The following is a 17,465-nucleotide window of genomic DNA, read 5'->3' on the forward strand; positions in this document are numbered from 1 at the left end:
GATGTCGATTCTGGTTACTTTGCTGGTCATTATAAATTTTGATATTGATTTTCATTGTTTACTTCTCTCTGTTTATTGAATCGGCTAAATTTCTTGTTATCCTGAAACCTTGAATATATAATCTTGATTATTTCTGATGAATTCTCGAATGCAACAGTGCGGCTATGTGGTCTAGTGATATGACCTTCGTCTTTGGATCGGAAGGTCCTGGGTTTGAGTCAAGTTCTTAAAAAAGGCCCATTACTCAGATTTTCTCACCGTACTCATGTATAAAATGAGTACCTGGCTGTTAATAATAATAATAATAATAATAATAATAATAATAATAATAATAATAATAATAATAATAATAATAATAATAATAATAATAATAATAAAAATAATAATAATAATAATAATAATAATAATAATAATAATAATAATAATAATAATAATGATGATAATAATAATAATAATAATATAATAATAATAATAATAATAATAATAATAATAATAATAATAATAATAATAATAATAATAATAATAATAATAATAATACTTTATTGCATCCCAAAAAGGAATTTTTTGTACAGACGTGTTATAATTTACACAATAAGATAAAAATACAATGGAAATAGTATGTATATATAAAAAAGGAACAGCTCCATAACCAGAGCTGCGCTTTATAATATGAATAATTTCAACACTGAAAAATAGTTAAAACTGTCACTATAAATTGAAAATTGAAAAGATTGCAAAACAAATATATTAATAAGTTAATATTTACATTTTTTGAAAGTAAAAATGCGAAATAATTATATAAAATGATTATTGCTTGTTGTTATAAAGCCTAATACTGGACGGCAGAAAAGATTTTCGGTGTCTCTCTGTTTTCGTTGAAATAGAGAAAGGGCGACTACTTCTTTCTGACATAATAACTGATGGTCTTAATGGATGATACTGGTCATTTAATATTTTATTTATTTTATTTATACAAAATTTCTCGTATAAAAGATCTACATCGTCAACATCATTTATATAGCGTTTAATGGATTTTTTAATATTTGAATTTATTTTGTTCCTCTCCACTGCGAAGCAATTGCTTCCCCAAGCTGTTATACAAAATGACAAAACACTTTCGATTACTGCTCTATAAAATAATGTGCAGAGGGTTTTATCTATTCTAAACTGAGAGAGTTTTGATAAAAAAATATTTACGTCTGCACATCTTATGCCTAATTATTTTCAAGTGTTCATCCCACTTGAGCCTGTCATCAATTGTTACACCAAGGTATTTGTAGTGAGGAACTCGCTGGACGAATTGGTCTTTTAATTTTAACGGTTCTATCGGGTCCTTCACTCTCCTAAAGTCAATCACTAGCTCCTTTGTCTTGCTTATGTTAAGCTCTAGGTGGTGGGCATCACACCAAGACACAAATCTATCAATTTCTTGCCTGTAAGCCACTTCGTTGCCATTTGTTATGAGGCCTTGAAGAGCGGTGTCATCTGCAAACTTTATTAAAGGGACACTCAGGTTTTGACTTCTACAGTCATTCGTGTATATTGTGAATAATACAGGGGACAATACACAACCTTGAGGAGCACCAGTATTTGTAGTTATACAGGAAGATATGTTTTGTCCTAATTGAACATATTGTGGTCAATCCGTAAGAAATTCGAGCACCCAAGCAATTATATACTTGTTTAAATTCAGACTAGTCAATTTTTGAACAACCAACTGAGGTTGCATTGTATTGAACGCTGAAGAAAAATCTGCAAAAAGCAATCTGCAATAGCTCTTAGCGTGATTCAGATGCCTGTAGATCTTGTTTGTAAACAGCAAAATGGCATCCTCTACGCCACGTCCTGGTTTGTAAGCAAATTGATGACTATCACTCAATGGCATAAACTGGTTCCTAATTTTAACAAGAACAAGTTTTTCTAAAGATTTCATGACTATTGAAGTCAGTGCAACAGGTCTGAGATCGTTCATAGATTCAAGTTTTTCTTTTTTTGGAACAGGAATAATTTTGAAGTTTTCCAAATTTCAGGGATCGAAACGCATTGGAGGGACCAGTTAAAATATGTGTATAAATGGGGGAACGCTGATGGGCACATTCTTTTAATAATTTTCCTTTCAATCCATCCGGCCCAGCAGCCTTCCTCTCGTTTAGTTTCGAAAATACGAATCTCGTTTCTTCTTCACTGACCTCAATAGTCATTTCATCTTGCAAAGCATTGTCTATGCGAAAAACTTGTAATGTCGCCTAACGGGCGTCATGTCTCGTTATACATTTTAAGTGTTGCTGTTGGCTAGGGATCCCTTATAAGGCACGTTGATCACGTTTAATTGGTATTGCGCCATATAAATGCCCATATGGTTTTTTTTTTTTTTTAAAGTAAAACTATTACGCTTATATAACTTTCATGATTTCTGCCTGACTCACCTTCATAAAACATTGTTACCTCTGCCTATCGAACGGATAGAGCATCGAATTTTCATAATATGATATTGTAAAAATGCTTGGCAGCTTTCGGTGGGATTTGACGGAATAGATTTTGATTTTTTATAAAATGATCACCTTGTTGTATCAAACACATAATATATGTGATGATAAAACAAATGGGAGGAGTAGACCAAAAGAAACGAACATTCCCACAAGGAAAAACGAAAACTGATGTCAACAAATTAAATTATTTTTACTGTCGTTTTGACAGGCTCCCACCTGTTCACAACGGTTTGTCAAATGACAATGAGCCACCTCCAGATATTGAAGAAGAAACCGTAAGCTCCCTCTTCCGGAGATGTAAAGAACATAAAGCACCAGGACCAGACAACATTACCGGAACTATTTTTAAAAACTGTCACCAACAACTGGCTATACCTTATACAAAACTTTTTCAAAGGTCAATCGATGAACAATCAGTGCCAGTACTTTGGAAAACATCGATTGTCGTTCCAGTTCCAAAAAAGCGTTGTCCGACCGTATTGAATGACTTCCGTCCAGTGGCGCTTACATCGCTTGTAATGAAATGTTTAGAAAAAATTTTAAAATCTGAGCTCCTACAAAAATGTTATGACCTGAAATTGCTAGATCCGTACCAATTTGCATACCAGCAACATCTCAGTGTTGAAGACGCACTATTAACCGCCACAAATTTGATCTCGAAACACCTTGACCAAACGCCCTCGAATTACGCCAGAATCCTGTTTGTCGACTTTTCGTCAGCTTTTAATGCCATGAACACAGATATTTTGCTTCAAAAGTTGTGCAGCATGGATATTCCAAACTACCTTATTAAATGGTATAAAGAGTTTCTGACCCGTAGACTGCAATGTGTAAAATTGGGTGAACATATCTCCAACAAAAGAACGTTGTCGAACGGATGTCCCCAAGGCTGTGTGAGTTCCCCAATCCTGTACATCTTATACACCAACGACTGCAGACCATCCTTTGAAAATTGTTTTATAGTGAAATATGCAGATGATACTGCTATTCTTGGCTTATTAAAAGATAAAGTTACCGAAAAGAATTATTTCAAACAAATAAATATATTCACCGATTGGTGTAAACAAAATCAGCTTGAATTAAATGTTGAAAAAACGAAAGAACAGGTGTTTGGTGTAAAAAATAAAAACGACTTAAAGTGTGTGGCGATCGGTAAAGATGATGTTGAGATAGTTGACTATTTTAAATATTTAGGAATAACCATTGATAGTTCCCTCAATTTCTCTCAACATATTAATATAATATCTAAGAAAGTTGCCCAAAGATTATACATCCTAAGGAAATTGAGAACATTTCAAGTAAGGAAGAAAACTATGTTAAGAGTTTATGACTCATTGATTAAAAGTGTAATTGCGTTTGGCTGCACCATATGGTTTGGAGGATGCCGACTTAAAGATAAATCAAAAATTTCAAAATCTATCAAAGAGGCATCAAAAATAATAAACCATCCTCTTGATGGAGTAGAAAGAATTCATGGAAAAGCAATAGAAAGGAAAGCATTCTCAATTACCAACAATAAGAAACATATTTATACCATGAATTTAGTCTTTTACCATCTGGGAGAAGGTTTTGTCAGATTAAATGTAGAACTAACAAGTATAAATCAACGTTCGTTCCATCAGCAATAAAAATTTTGAATATTTCATATGGTACAGAAAAACCAAGGATTGATTCGTTGACTGATTAACTGATTAATTTATTTAATGTAAGATTAACTGACCAATTGATAATGATGATAATTTTTGGTGTCGAATTGCCACAATCGTAACAAATTGAAAACGAAATGAATATGTTTATGTTGTGTATATCGCACGTGTGAAAGAAAGAAAGAAAGAGAAGAGAGAGAGAGAGAGAGAGAGAGAGAGAGAGAGAGAGAGAGAGAGAGAGAGAGAGAAATAAGTAGGAGTGAAATATCTGTTCAATCTTAGTTATCGTTTAACATTATAACAAGTGTAACTAAATGACAAATTGCCATATTTATGGACAATAAAGATCTATTATTATTATTATTATTATTATGGAAATATTCTTTATGTAGATTAGGAACGCCGTGTAATAATTTGAATACGATTGATTCATCAGTAAACAATGAGCTATTGTTACAAAATATTGAATGTCATACTTATTGATACACACACGAACTCTCACACACCACACACACACACACACACACACACACAGAGAGAGAGAGAGAGAGAGAGAGAGAGAGAGAGAGAGAGAGAGAGACGTATGAATGCGTAAACTATTTTCCTCACCCTATTTAGAGTCCAGTTGTCCGGTCAGTCTGAATATTAATTGGGAATGGCCTAAGCCACGTGAGTGGCACTTGACAGTGAAACAAGTGTAATAAACACCAAATCTAAATGTCAAGGTTTGTGTCAAGGTCATTCCCAGATGACAGGATAACATGTATAAGTACTACATATCGTAGTCATAGAGAGAATTAATACTGGCATTGACCTTGGCGATTTAATTATAACGAAAATGAATCATCAAGCACAAAATGGGAGAATTGAGAGAGAGAGAGAGAGAGAGAGAGAGAGAGAGAGAGAGAGAGAGAAAGAGAGATAGATAGATAGAGAGAGAGGGAAAGAGAGAGAGAGAGAGAGAGAGAGAGAGAGAGAGAGAGAGAGAGAGAGAGAGAGGTGGGGTCAGCTGACAGGAGTTTCCTTTAATATCACGTCATGAAAGTAATTCCTATGCATTAAAAAACACTCGCAAACGCAATAAACTGTTATATATATATATATATATATATATATATATATATATATATATATATATATATATATATATATATATATATATATATTATGAATATGTATATAATATATATTATCAATTCAAAAACATATTATTGCTGTAATGTTATATTTAATAAAACTGAAATATAATAATTATGTTTTAGATTACAAGGGACCGTTTCAGTGAAATAAAACTTAGACAGCATAATTTACTTATAAAGTCATTGACCTCACATTAAATCATGTTGTTTGCTCTAAATTACTGTGGATAGACGTTACACGATCCTGAATAGATTTGCTATTTGTTGGTTATACTTCTTAGCGGTTAGTTGGTGTGTGTTGTGTGTTGTGTGTGTGTGTGTGTGTGTCTGTGTGTGTGGAGTCATACAAATAGAGCTACAAATGTTACGCGCTATGTCGACAAGCTAAAACACCAACTTCAAATTACATAAAACGGCCAGTAAATCAAAGGTAAAGGTTTGAACAGTGTGTATGAAAGATCTATATCTTACACTGGTGCCTGACCCCTTGTTTCTTGATTTGATATTTTCGGCAAATCTAACCAGTTTCCTTTCCAGTCATGGGGAATGGCTCAGTTGGTAGAGCACTCGCTTCACAAGCAAAAGGGCCGAGATCGATTTCACGGTGAAGTCGAAATTTTTCAGACCCCTATCCATCCAGCAGGAATTAGGCAGCTAGATCGTTAGAAAGTACTTTGCAATAGACCAACGTACGATCAAAAGAGTAGGGAGCAATTAGTATCATCCGTTTCACGCTACAGAAACCGGAATAAACTTCGTGTCCATGGAAGGACTACTTTTTCCAGTCGATTTAGAACACTTTGCGGATTTAAATCATTTAATTTAGATTAAAACTGAACTAAAGTAACATTCCGATTCCCCACACTGCAAGAGAGAATGGAGGAGTTATTTCCAGATACTGTACATACTCATTCTCATATTGATGCTATGCGCTTAGTTAAAAAAAAACAACCCACGACATCCACCAGCCGGATATGATAATATACCAACACACAAAACAATGTGTCACCTAAACGTTCATAATCTGATTAATTGATGCTATGCGTTTATTTAAAAAGGTCATAACATCCACCGGCAGGATATAACGTACCAACACACAAAACTATGTGTCACCTTAAACGTGTATAGTCTGATTGCATTATTTCACTTCTCTAATGACTTCATCTATATTATTTCTTATCAAAATGTGTTCTATTTTACAATGATAAGTATCAAACCATTTGACATTAAGAATGTTTACTGTGGTCAGGATAAAATATATTTTTACTAAAACCGGATGCGGGCTGGTGAAAAACGTCTTGAACTGCCAAGTTTTATCTTTATATAGACAGAGAAGAACAGGGACGCCTCGTTATATTTTGCTGTTACGTAACAGAAAATTTGTCTCTCTCTCTCTCTCCTCTCCCCCCCCCCCCCCCCCCCCCCCCCCCCCAACCTCAACCAAGGGGTATAATTATCTGTCTTGTTTAATCCGGCAGAAGAGATAAAACGGTTGGTAACAAGAAGGGACAACTGGCAAACAATACAATGACGTCAAGCTTTCAAGATGTCTTTTAAAAACGTAAAGAACAAAAGGGAGCTTCAATATCCTCTAAACGTGCTCAAAGTGCTTTTCAGTGGGTCCCAGCCAAAAAACAACACTTAACATGTAGGATGAGACATGACTGTCGCCTGTTAGGCGATATTACATATTTTTCCCGAAAGAGACAACGCTGTTAACGGCAATGTACTCCGGAAGTAGCATCTGATTTCTATCATGTGTGCCATGATAATGTAAGACCAAGTGTTAGATATGCCGTCTCGTCGTTGCCCCTTGAAATGGGCGTTACGCATCAGAAGTTGTATGAATCTCACAAGAAGCAATGGCACATCCCACACGCCTTATCTGAAATCGAGCTGTTTACGTGGTGGAAGCAGAAGCTGGTCGCACACCTTTCTAATCTACGTGCGGCTATGTGGTCTTGTGGTATGGCACTCGCTTTCGGATCGAAAGGTCCTTGGTTCGGGCCTCGCTCGGCGCATAGTTGAGTTATTGGAAAAGGCTCTTTACTCACATTCTTTCACCGTACTCAGGTGTAAAATGAGCACCTGGCCGTTAACAGCGTTGTAATATCGCCTAACAGGCGTCATGTCTCGTTCTACATTTTGCGTGTTGCTGTTGGCCAGGGACCCTTTGTAAAGCTCTTTGAGCACGTTAAGTGGATATTGCGGTATATAAAAGTAAGGCAGAACGACGGCAGTAGTATTGTTCTATTATACCTTGTCTCGAGACAACTTGACATTTGATAGTACAATGACATCCGTGACATGGGATATCATTTTCGCCATGTGGTCACCTGAGTCATCATTTGACCTTGCCGTCTTGGTTATGTCTGGAATTTCACCTTTCCCTATGGTAGTCTTTGGTGGATTCGTTGGCAGCCGTCCATTCTTCATGTCTTCTTAGTTAAGCGTTCCTCCCTCATTTTCTCTCTCTATCTCTATCTCTCTCCCTCTCTATCCCACTATCTATCTATCTATCTAACTATCTATCTATCTATCTATCTATCTATCTATCTATCTATCTATCTATCTATCTATCTATCTATCTATCTATCTATCTATCTATCTATCTATCTATATCTATCTATCTATCTATCTATTATCTTTTATATATATATACTATATTATTAATTATATATACATATATATATGTATTATACATATATTATATATATATGTATATATATATATATATATATATATATATATATATATATATACAAATATAATGTTATATATTATAATATCATAATATATCGTATTGTACATTTGGCAAATTTGATTTTTGTAATACTAAGGCTCCGAAACCACTTGACCAACCTTTACCAAATTGTACATGTTTTTTACAATAGACATGAAGATGGTTTGCATGTATTATGAGATTGTTTAGGCATCGTGATGGTTTTATAGAAAAATATAATTCGTTTCGTCAAATTAATCCCTTCCACAACAGACGCCAACGTTGTTATCAACTTTATGTCCGAATATTATTAAATACCGTTAGAATTCAAATCGAAGATAAGAGGATTCAACTATACAAGAACTCGAAAAAAGCAAAAAATGACCATTTCACTCAAGCAAATATCCTTCATAGATTCTTTGAACATATGGCGCGCGCACTCATACACACGCACATAACAGATTCTACACTCGGTAAAAGTCGTTTTTTTTTCAAAAATTGAAATGTCACATCCGCCTGGAGAAGTCTGTACTAGGTGCACATTACCTTGTCTGATATCCGAACCTAATTATGGGCTTGGTTTAACGTTGTTGTAATGAAGCATATTTTGTATTGGTTTGAGGGTATTTGAGGGTATTTGAGGGTAATTCCATTACAATAATGAGTTCATAGCAAGTTGGGTTATCAGACCTGCAAACAAGTGCACGTCTGTCTGTGCAAATATCTGGTCTAAACATCCCGAGTTTAAAGAATATATCTGAAGAAAAAAAGATATAGAGAGGTATCTCATTAACGCAGACAGACAAACCAAATCCTTTTTTTTAGCGACCGAAGAGTTTCTGGAATGACAGAATTTATGAAGGACAACAGACAAAGCCGAAAGGACTCTGTTGACCCGATGACGTCTTCGTCAAACAAGCAGCTTCGAATTGCGTCGTGGAACGTTCGCACAATGTATGACTTGGAGTAAGCGAAACCCACTGGATACAACCGGACAGATTCAGGGAGAGGGGATCGGATTCATAGTATTGGACTGGAACCCTCAGGGCAGAAGATCAAGGGGAAGGCCACGAGGAATATGGAGAAGAATTAAAGAAGCTGATATACAGAGAAATGGTAAGACCTGGAATGAGATTAAAAAGTTAGCTCAGGATAGAGAAGGATGGAAACTGTTTGTCTGTGGCCTATACCCTGACCCAGGGTGAAAAAGGTTATGATGATGATGATGATCTCATTAAAAAAAAAAATAAAAACATATACAATCAATCAATCAAATGTTAGCCATCAGATATCTCTCTCTCTCTCTCTCTCTCTCTCTCTCTCTTTGTCTCTCCCTCTCTCTCTCTCTCTCTCTCTCTCTCTCTCTCTCACACACACACACTCACACAGATTATATTAGGAAGAAGAGGAAGAAGAAGAAAAAGAAAAAGAAGAAGAAGAAAAAGAAAAAGAAGAAGAAGAAGAAGAAGAAGAAGAAGAAGAAGAAGAAGAAGAAGAAGAAGAAGAAGAATTTATAAGTTAAAATCAATTATACCTTCACTGAAGAGAATGAGTTTTATTCTTAAACTTTATAAAACGAAAATAAAAATCCTGTATCTTATACATTGACTTAAACTATTTTTTAAATCTCTTGTTTATTCCCAGCATTTACATGGTGGGTCACATAGTTGTTATTTTGGATTACATTTTCCAAAGCCATTGAAAGCATAGCTAGCCTTTTCATACTGCTGTCACGTTGCCTGCCAGATATTCCAACTTTCTGCGATAGCGAGTGACACGGTCAATATCGTGTGTTCTGTAATAATAATCTTTAAGATCTTCAAGGCTGAGTAAAAAAGATTAGAAGAAACGTGTGTATAATAAATTTGAACAGCGAGTTGACGGATTTTAAAGTAATCACAACGGTCTCGCTCAATAATATTAAAGGGCATCGCCAAACACACTCTTTGATAAATGAGGTGTTCTCTCGTATTATATATATATTTTTTTTAATTTAACGGGTTTCAAACCGGTAATCCGTCAAGACACCCTTTGAGAATTTATTGTGATTCATATGTCAGACGGTCGATGTCCTAAATAGCGTTAAATTCTGAAAAAGGCGTTTGTCATAGTTTGTCAGACAAAGGAGAAAGAAAAGCCAAGAGCAAAAGAGCTTGGAAGTCGATCGTATCTCCGAAAAGTCCACTTTCCCCTAGATTTTTGAAGCAAAAATAATTAAGCGCTATTGATAACATTTAATAACACCGGCTACTAGCACCCCTCTTTGTTGCTTTAAATCGCATCTTGGGGGAAAATAGGAGAGGACGTGTCTCATCAAGGCCAGTAATTTGCTGTAGGAGTGGCAAAACACTTTTGTCATTTTTGGGCAGAAGCCTGCTCGTCAGTGATCGATCGATTTAGATGGCTTCCAAATTGTCAAACAAAATATCTTTTGCAAGAGACTTTACACATAATATTATTCCAACAATTTGGCTTAACTATGATTGTTGATAACGAGTTGTGTTTCAGATGACATCCAGTAAGATTTAATGAGAATTTCAAACAATGCATTCGTTTATTATCTCCACCTTATTAGAGCCCATGTAGTTGTATGTTTGTTGTTGTTGTTGTTGTTTTTCTTTGTGTTTTTTGTTTGTTTGTTTGTCTGTTTGTTTGTTTGTTGCTTTTTGTTTGTTTGTTTGTATTTTTTTTTTTGGGGGGGGGGGGAAGAGTGGTTATAACCTGACTTTGACAAATCATATCATGTCTTGTTCCATCAAACAGAATATCGACATGACCCTCACCGAAATTCCTTTTGTTGAGCTTCAAAGAAAACTCCAGACAGGAGAGCTTTCGTGTACAGAAGTCATCTTAGCTTTTCAAGCAAAGGTAAAGTAGTGGTCAGAAGATCATGATAATTATTTTCATATCCATATTTAAGTCCTTTTTTTCTCCCCAACTCGAGTATATATATAGTTTTATTTCCGATGTCCTTCTCATACATGAAAATGTTTCTTTTATGGGCTCTTGGAACTACACTAATTATTAGTTAAATTGAGTCAAGACTTGCTACGTCACAGCAGCCATAATAATATATGAGAAAATCACTGTTTGGTGTTAAAACGCGTTGCTACTTACATTGTCGCAATATAAGAGGAAATAAATTGCAATTTGCAAGAAGCATAAACTATATTATCACAACAGGCAAGCTCCGTGTGTTGTTTTCTTCTTTGTTGACTACAGTGTAGATCCTATTTGTAGATCTTGATCCATTGCAAGAAATCCAATACAATGCTTTAGTCATAGGGTGTTGTTTTACTTTGTGAGATTTGGGTGTTTTCTTTACTAGAGGGTGGCCTCTAATATTTATTAGATTTGAATAAGGTGTGGTATCAATTAAAAAGGCAATTGCCTTCCCAGCCTCGCATCATGTGTAGGAATTAAAGTGTAGGAAGGGTACGATACTGCATCATCAATGTCGTAAGGAGGCGAGTGACGGGACATTTTTACTTTCTTCATATAATCATGAAAGAGGAATTAAAGTCAAAATCTTATCATAAGTCCACCAAATCATAATGTTGACAACACCGTTGAATAAAAAACATATATCTATGGGTTTTTAAGAATTAAAACTTAAGAAAATAATAACTTCTTTCTTGTTGATTAGCTGTGGAGCTCACTTATTTTCCTTTCTGTGTTTATGAACTTTAGAAATTACCTCCACTTGGGCTAGGCCAAGCAGGCTGGGATAATACAAAAGAAATCTCAACAATATGAAAGCCACATATTTTAAATATTATATGGCCCAGAAACGTGGAGGACGAACTGTGAAAGCATTGTGATACAGATTCTTGTCGGAAGGTTGTGTGGTCATTTTGTTTACGTCCCTCCGCGCGGCATCTGTAGATACCGTCCCCTGGGCATTCCTCTCAGGAATATGGATAATCCATCAAACGTCCCGTGTCAACAGGAATAACCCATGTTGACTAAAGCGAGCAAGTTGGGGGTTAATAATCTTGTCCAAGAAAAAAAATAGAAATGGCGCTCGAACCAAAAACGTTCTGGCTCGCAGTGCAATGCCTTAACCACTGGACTGCCTCGACTATATATCGTGGCTTACGTTCTGATCGGGATAAGGAATCATGTCCGAGATCAAGTCATCATTACAGGAAATGGGCACGTTTGGATATCCCCATATTACTTCATATTTAGATTTACTGAGTTTTGAAGCATCTTCACAGACCATATGTAAAAGGCTGTGAATCGGTCCTCTCGTGAATAATGTGTACTTAAACAATTCAAGTTCAAGTTCAACGTTTTTATATCTGCCAAAGGTAAATTACCCTTCACTGTAGATTTTTTACAAATCATGAGGTAACTTTCTCCATTATTGTGTCATTGTTGAGTTGAGAAATAAATGACGTTAATGTCCTATCAACTTTGTTGTTGGTAAAAATATCTAGGATTTCGGGTGAGAGAGTGTTACATTCCTAGGTAGTTCTTGGGAAATATATTTTTATATGCGTTGGTTCTGTATGTTGGAATTGTGAACTTACTAATGTAACTATTTCTTTCTAATGTTGCTTTGTAAAATATTGTGGTAGAGTTATATACTGCATTGTTTGTGAAGACGTTCGATCATAGCTTGTGTAATTTTGTCGATATCAAGGATGATGTGACGGTCGATGTCTCGAATATGATTTAAGGTGATATCTTCCTATTTTGCAATAAGTATCATGCAAAATACTCACATACTGCCTAAAGTTGACTTAGGTACTTACGACGTCGTGATTGGAATATATGGATTTATAACAATAGGAGGTGGCTTTCAAAACCTACTAAATTGCATCAAGATAGAACACTAGTTAACACTCTCAAGCAATTTATTGGATACCTTAGAATCACCAGAGAGAACATTTGAAGTTTCAAAACACTCAGGGAATCGTTATATGAGGCAAACACGTTTAAGTCTTAAAGTCATTAAATAAATATTGAAAAATCGCATTTTTCTCTGAATAATGAAAATACGACCTACCGGGTTTTGAAAGACATCCAATCGTATTGTGTTCTATCCTCATAATGGCTATCATCATCAGATGGCTATGTGGTCTTGTGGTATGACACTCGCTTTTGGATCAGAAGGTCCTGGATTCGACCCTCGCTCGGCGCATAGCTGAGTCATTGGAAAAGGCTCTTTACTCACATTCTCTCACCGCATTCAGGTGTAAAATGAGTACCTGGCCGTTAACAACGTTGTCTGTCGGAAAAAAAACCCTGTAATATCGCCTAACAGGAGTCATGTCTCTTTGTACATATTACGTGATACTATTGGTTAGGGACCCTATATAAGAAAAGCTCAAGACCAGGCATAATATTGCTATTTTGCAAGTGTATTGCCACCTACAACCCATTTACCTTATCCCATTTAACTTAAAACGTAATGCTGGTGAATCGAGTGTAGACGTCGTTAAGATACTGGAGCTAAACTGCCCTAAGTTATCACGTATGTTAAATAAATTCTATTGATTTGTGCATCATATCGTAGTCATCGTTAACTTATAGCTTGACGCTGACCAAAAAATTACGTCAAAAGACAAGTCTTTGACCACAAAAGAAAACAATTCGTGAGTTGTTTCATTAGTTCAACCAATGGGATCGCTTGTTTCTAAGAGCACAACTAAGAACAACTCACGAAGTGAACCACAAATCTATAAATGACGTAAAATTATGGGTCTTAGTGTCAGGTTATAAGTTAACGATGGATACGCTAGAAAAAAATTACGTCAAAAGACAAGTCTTTGGTCACAAAAGAAAACAAGATGTGAGTTATATTAAATAGTTCAACCAATCGAATCACTTGTTTCCTTGAGCACCACAAACGACAGCTCAATAAACGGTGCAAAAACCTAAAAAATGACGCCAAACTATAAGTCCTGCTGGATTCTAGCGTAGCCATCGTTAAGCGATAAGTTATATAGCCTGACACTGAGACCCAAAAAACTGGCATTTTGACGTCATTAATTTGGTTTTTGCACGGCCTAGTAAGTTGTCGTTAGTAGTGTTCATTGGAAACAAGTGCTCCCACTGGTTGAACTATTGAATACAACTCACGATTTATTTTATTTTGTGGCCAAAGACTGGAATTTTGACGTCATTGTTTTGTCAGTGTTAGGCTATGAGATAACGATGGCTACGATTCTAGTGCCAGGCTATAATTTAACGATACTACGCGAGAACCACTAGGACTTATCTTTTGACGTCACTTTTTAAGTTTGTGGAGCGCCAAGTGGATTTTCGTTAGTAGTGGAAACAAGTAATCTCACTGGCTGAATATGAATACATCTCACTATTTGTTTTCTTTTGTGGCCAGAGACTTGTCTTTTGACGTCATTCTTGTGGTCAGTGTCAGGCTATAAGTTTACGATGGCTACGATCTTTTCCAGTTGATGAATATAATTTCATTTCCCCAGGCTCTCGCTGTCCATGATAAATGTAATTGTGTCACGGGATTCATAGTGGATGCCGAGGTAAGCAGATTTTTGACATTCAGCGCGAGTAATTGATTTGTAACCCAAGAAACATCAGTACAATGTAGCCTTCACGAAAGGTAGAACACATTAGATCACGTAGGTGATGGTAAAAATCATGTGTTGAATATCGAATGTTTTCATGGTTTTGGGTGTAAATGAGATTTTATTGATTAATATCGCAAAACGTTAAGAATGCTTTATGGCATGATAAAAACAAGTTTAATAGATCCAAAACGAGTAAAAACGACTATTTATCATTCAATTGTGCGCTCTTTGGGACCAAATTATTGTGGTCTTGCGGTATGACACTCGATTTCAGGTTCGAGTCTTGCTAAGGCGGCGCAAAGTTGAGACCTTGAGTCGTGGTCTTTACCCACATTTCTTCACCGCACTGAGGTGTAAAATCTGTACCTGCCTCAACAGCATCGTCTCTGTCGAAGAAAAACTTGCACTAGCGCCTGACATGCGTCTGATCTCGTCGTCCGACATGTTAAGTATTACTGTTGACTTGGGACCACTTGCAAAGCACACTTAGTGGGATTGCTCTATATAGAATTTAATGGTTTGTAAAAATAGAAAAAAAAGGGGTGGGGTAAAAATTAAAATAAATGTCTTTTGAGAAAAATAAATAGAAACAATTCAAAAACAGTGTCAAATCAGTTGAAATGAATTAAATTGCATTTTCAAAATCCACGATAATATTTCTAACTTTGTCTTTTAAAATCCAACATATAAAATCAACACTATCTATAATTAGGTGCAAAAGTGCTATGATGTATTTGCGGCGGCTATGTTTGTTGTCGCATTAATCATTAACACACCTATTTTTATTCAAGTGCTTGTCTCAAAACTGTCCGAAACATAATAAAGTTTTGATGCATTGCTGACGGTTTGTGGAAAAGATCATAAATCTGACTGCTATTCATCTTTTGCGGCTATGCGGTCTTGTGGTATAACATTCGCTTTCGGATCGGAATGTCCTGATCTTGAAAAAGACTCTTTACTCACATTCTCTCACATCTCAGGTGTAAATGAGTACCTGGCCGTAAACAGCATATTATCTGTCGGAAACAGGCGTCCTCTCTCGTTCTATATTGTTCGTCAGTGACCCTTTTGTAAACCGCTTTGAGCACATTTAGTGGACATTGCTCTATATAAAAGCTCATTTTTTAAAACATGGTAGCGTCTTATTAACTGCCGGATCATGATTGGTAACTTTAAAACTGGCTACAGTTCCAATCCTCCATCGGCTGGCTGGCATTGCACCTCCCCACATTCGAAGAGCCACTACTTCCAAAGCTCTGTAATATAAACAGGAAATGGACCCAAGGCACCTCCTCCAAGACCACAACCCAACGACAAGTAGACAAAGAGCTCCATGACGGAGAAAGCATCAACCCTGACCATGCAGCTGTATAGGTACAGACTTTCCACATGGAGGGAGTGGGACAATCACGCAAATGACGCCGTTGAAGATCCGAGAGATGAACTGCCTTACGGAACATTCACCGGGAATAAATGGTTAGCACTGAAAAGAGCACGGTCAAAACTTGGGAGAAGAGCTGGAAGCATGAAAAAGTGGGAGCTGGCTGTGTACAGCTTTTTTACATGTGGATGCCCAGAGCAGACGATGGAGCACATCCTTAGAGGGTGCCGGACGGGCCCAGCTGCACTGGTTTTGGCCTAAGAGTCTGCTCCTCAGATGCTCGATGTTAGAGCGACAAGCAATGATGATGATGATGAGGACCATGTATAATTTGAGGTGAGATAACAACTTACAAGTCTATCTAGATATGCAAAAAGTGACAGTCAGACATTGTCATTTCCTTTAATCTTTTGACATCTCATAACTAATCAAAATCAATTGTTGATTTGAAATCATTGTTTTCGTCTCTATAGGACCGTGCCAGAAGTCTGGACAAGTTGAATGCCACCGAGAGAGGACCGCTACATGGGATTCCTTTGTCCATGAAGGAAGTTGTTGGCGTAGCTGTGAGTGAGCACTGACACTGCCACTATAACCGACACCATCTTCGCCCAACGCGACCAACACCACCCATTCCAATACCATTACCACCAAAATCACCACCATTCCCATCACATTACAACCCAGCACCTGCCTCTCTATAATCCTATTCACCACCACTACCATCATCATAAACAGCATCATTATCATCGTCGACAACATCATCAGCATCATCATCACCATCATCATCATCATCATCATCATGATTTTCATCGTCGTCGTCATCACTAAGATCACCATCATCAAAATCATCATCATTATCATCATCATCATCATCATCATCATCATCATCATCATTATCATCATCATCATCATCATCATCATCATCATCATCATCACCATCATCCAACTAACAAAATCACACAATCTTTGAGAACATTTCTACTTTTCTCTTTTCTCTCATCCACACTGCAGGGTGAAGATTGCACGGCAGGCCTCAGCCATTTCATTGATAAAATACATCCAGAATACGGTGTGATAATGAAGGTACTACTTAGATTAATAACACCATATTGCCATATCTTGACACGAATACACATTTACTTTTTTAAAGATTTTGGCCTGAAAACGTCAAATGTCGGAATCACTCAACACTAGAAATCTTTTTAAAACAAGTCTCAATCTTTGAGAATTTTTGACAAGTTAACGGACATTTTAATCATCATAAGTGACCCCTCGCCTCAAAAAGGTATTAAGTCGGGTTGGTTAAGATGTTGAAAATTGAATTTATAACCAAAAATATCAGATTTGTGTTGAGTTTGTATGTTTTATTGAGGAGAATGGCAACCATATTTAAGGGTGAAAATACCAACAATTTATATTTTTGACCAGTTTAACATTAAATTCGGCTTTTAACCATCTGGTTCGTTCCGACATCATACCGTTTTGAGACGATGGGTCACCTATTTGAACTTATCAATTGAGAAACTATGGA

The 17,465-nt window shown here is 36.3% G+C and overlaps 1 protein-coding gene across 3 annotated transcripts in view; it reads left to right on the forward strand.

The window, feature by feature from the left end:
* The window catches only part of LOC144957988 (fatty-acid amide hydrolase 1-like), a 40,702-nt gene that overhangs the window by 8,003 nt on the left and 15,234 nt on the right, over positions 1–17,465 (forward strand). For all 3 annotated transcript variants that reach the window (XM_078889564.1, XM_078889581.1, XM_078889573.1), the window contains exons 4-7: positions 10,760–10,864; positions 14,446–14,502; positions 16,405–16,497; positions 16,946–17,017. In XM_078889564.1, the coding sequence (XP_078745690.1) occupies positions 10,760–10,864; positions 14,446–14,502; positions 16,405–16,497; positions 16,946–17,017 (327 nt within the window). The remainder of the gene's footprint in view (positions 1–10,759; positions 10,865–14,445; positions 14,503–16,404; positions 16,498–16,945; positions 17,018–17,465) is intronic.

Source organism: Berghia stephanieae, chromosome 1 (assembly GCF_034508935.2).
Source record: "Berghia stephanieae isolate SIO BIC M18660-M18661 chromosome 1, UCSD_Bste_1.3, whole genome shotgun sequence".
In the NCBI taxonomy this organism is placed as follows: Eukaryota; Metazoa; Mollusca; class Gastropoda; order Nudibranchia; family Aeolidiidae; genus Berghia; species Berghia stephanieae.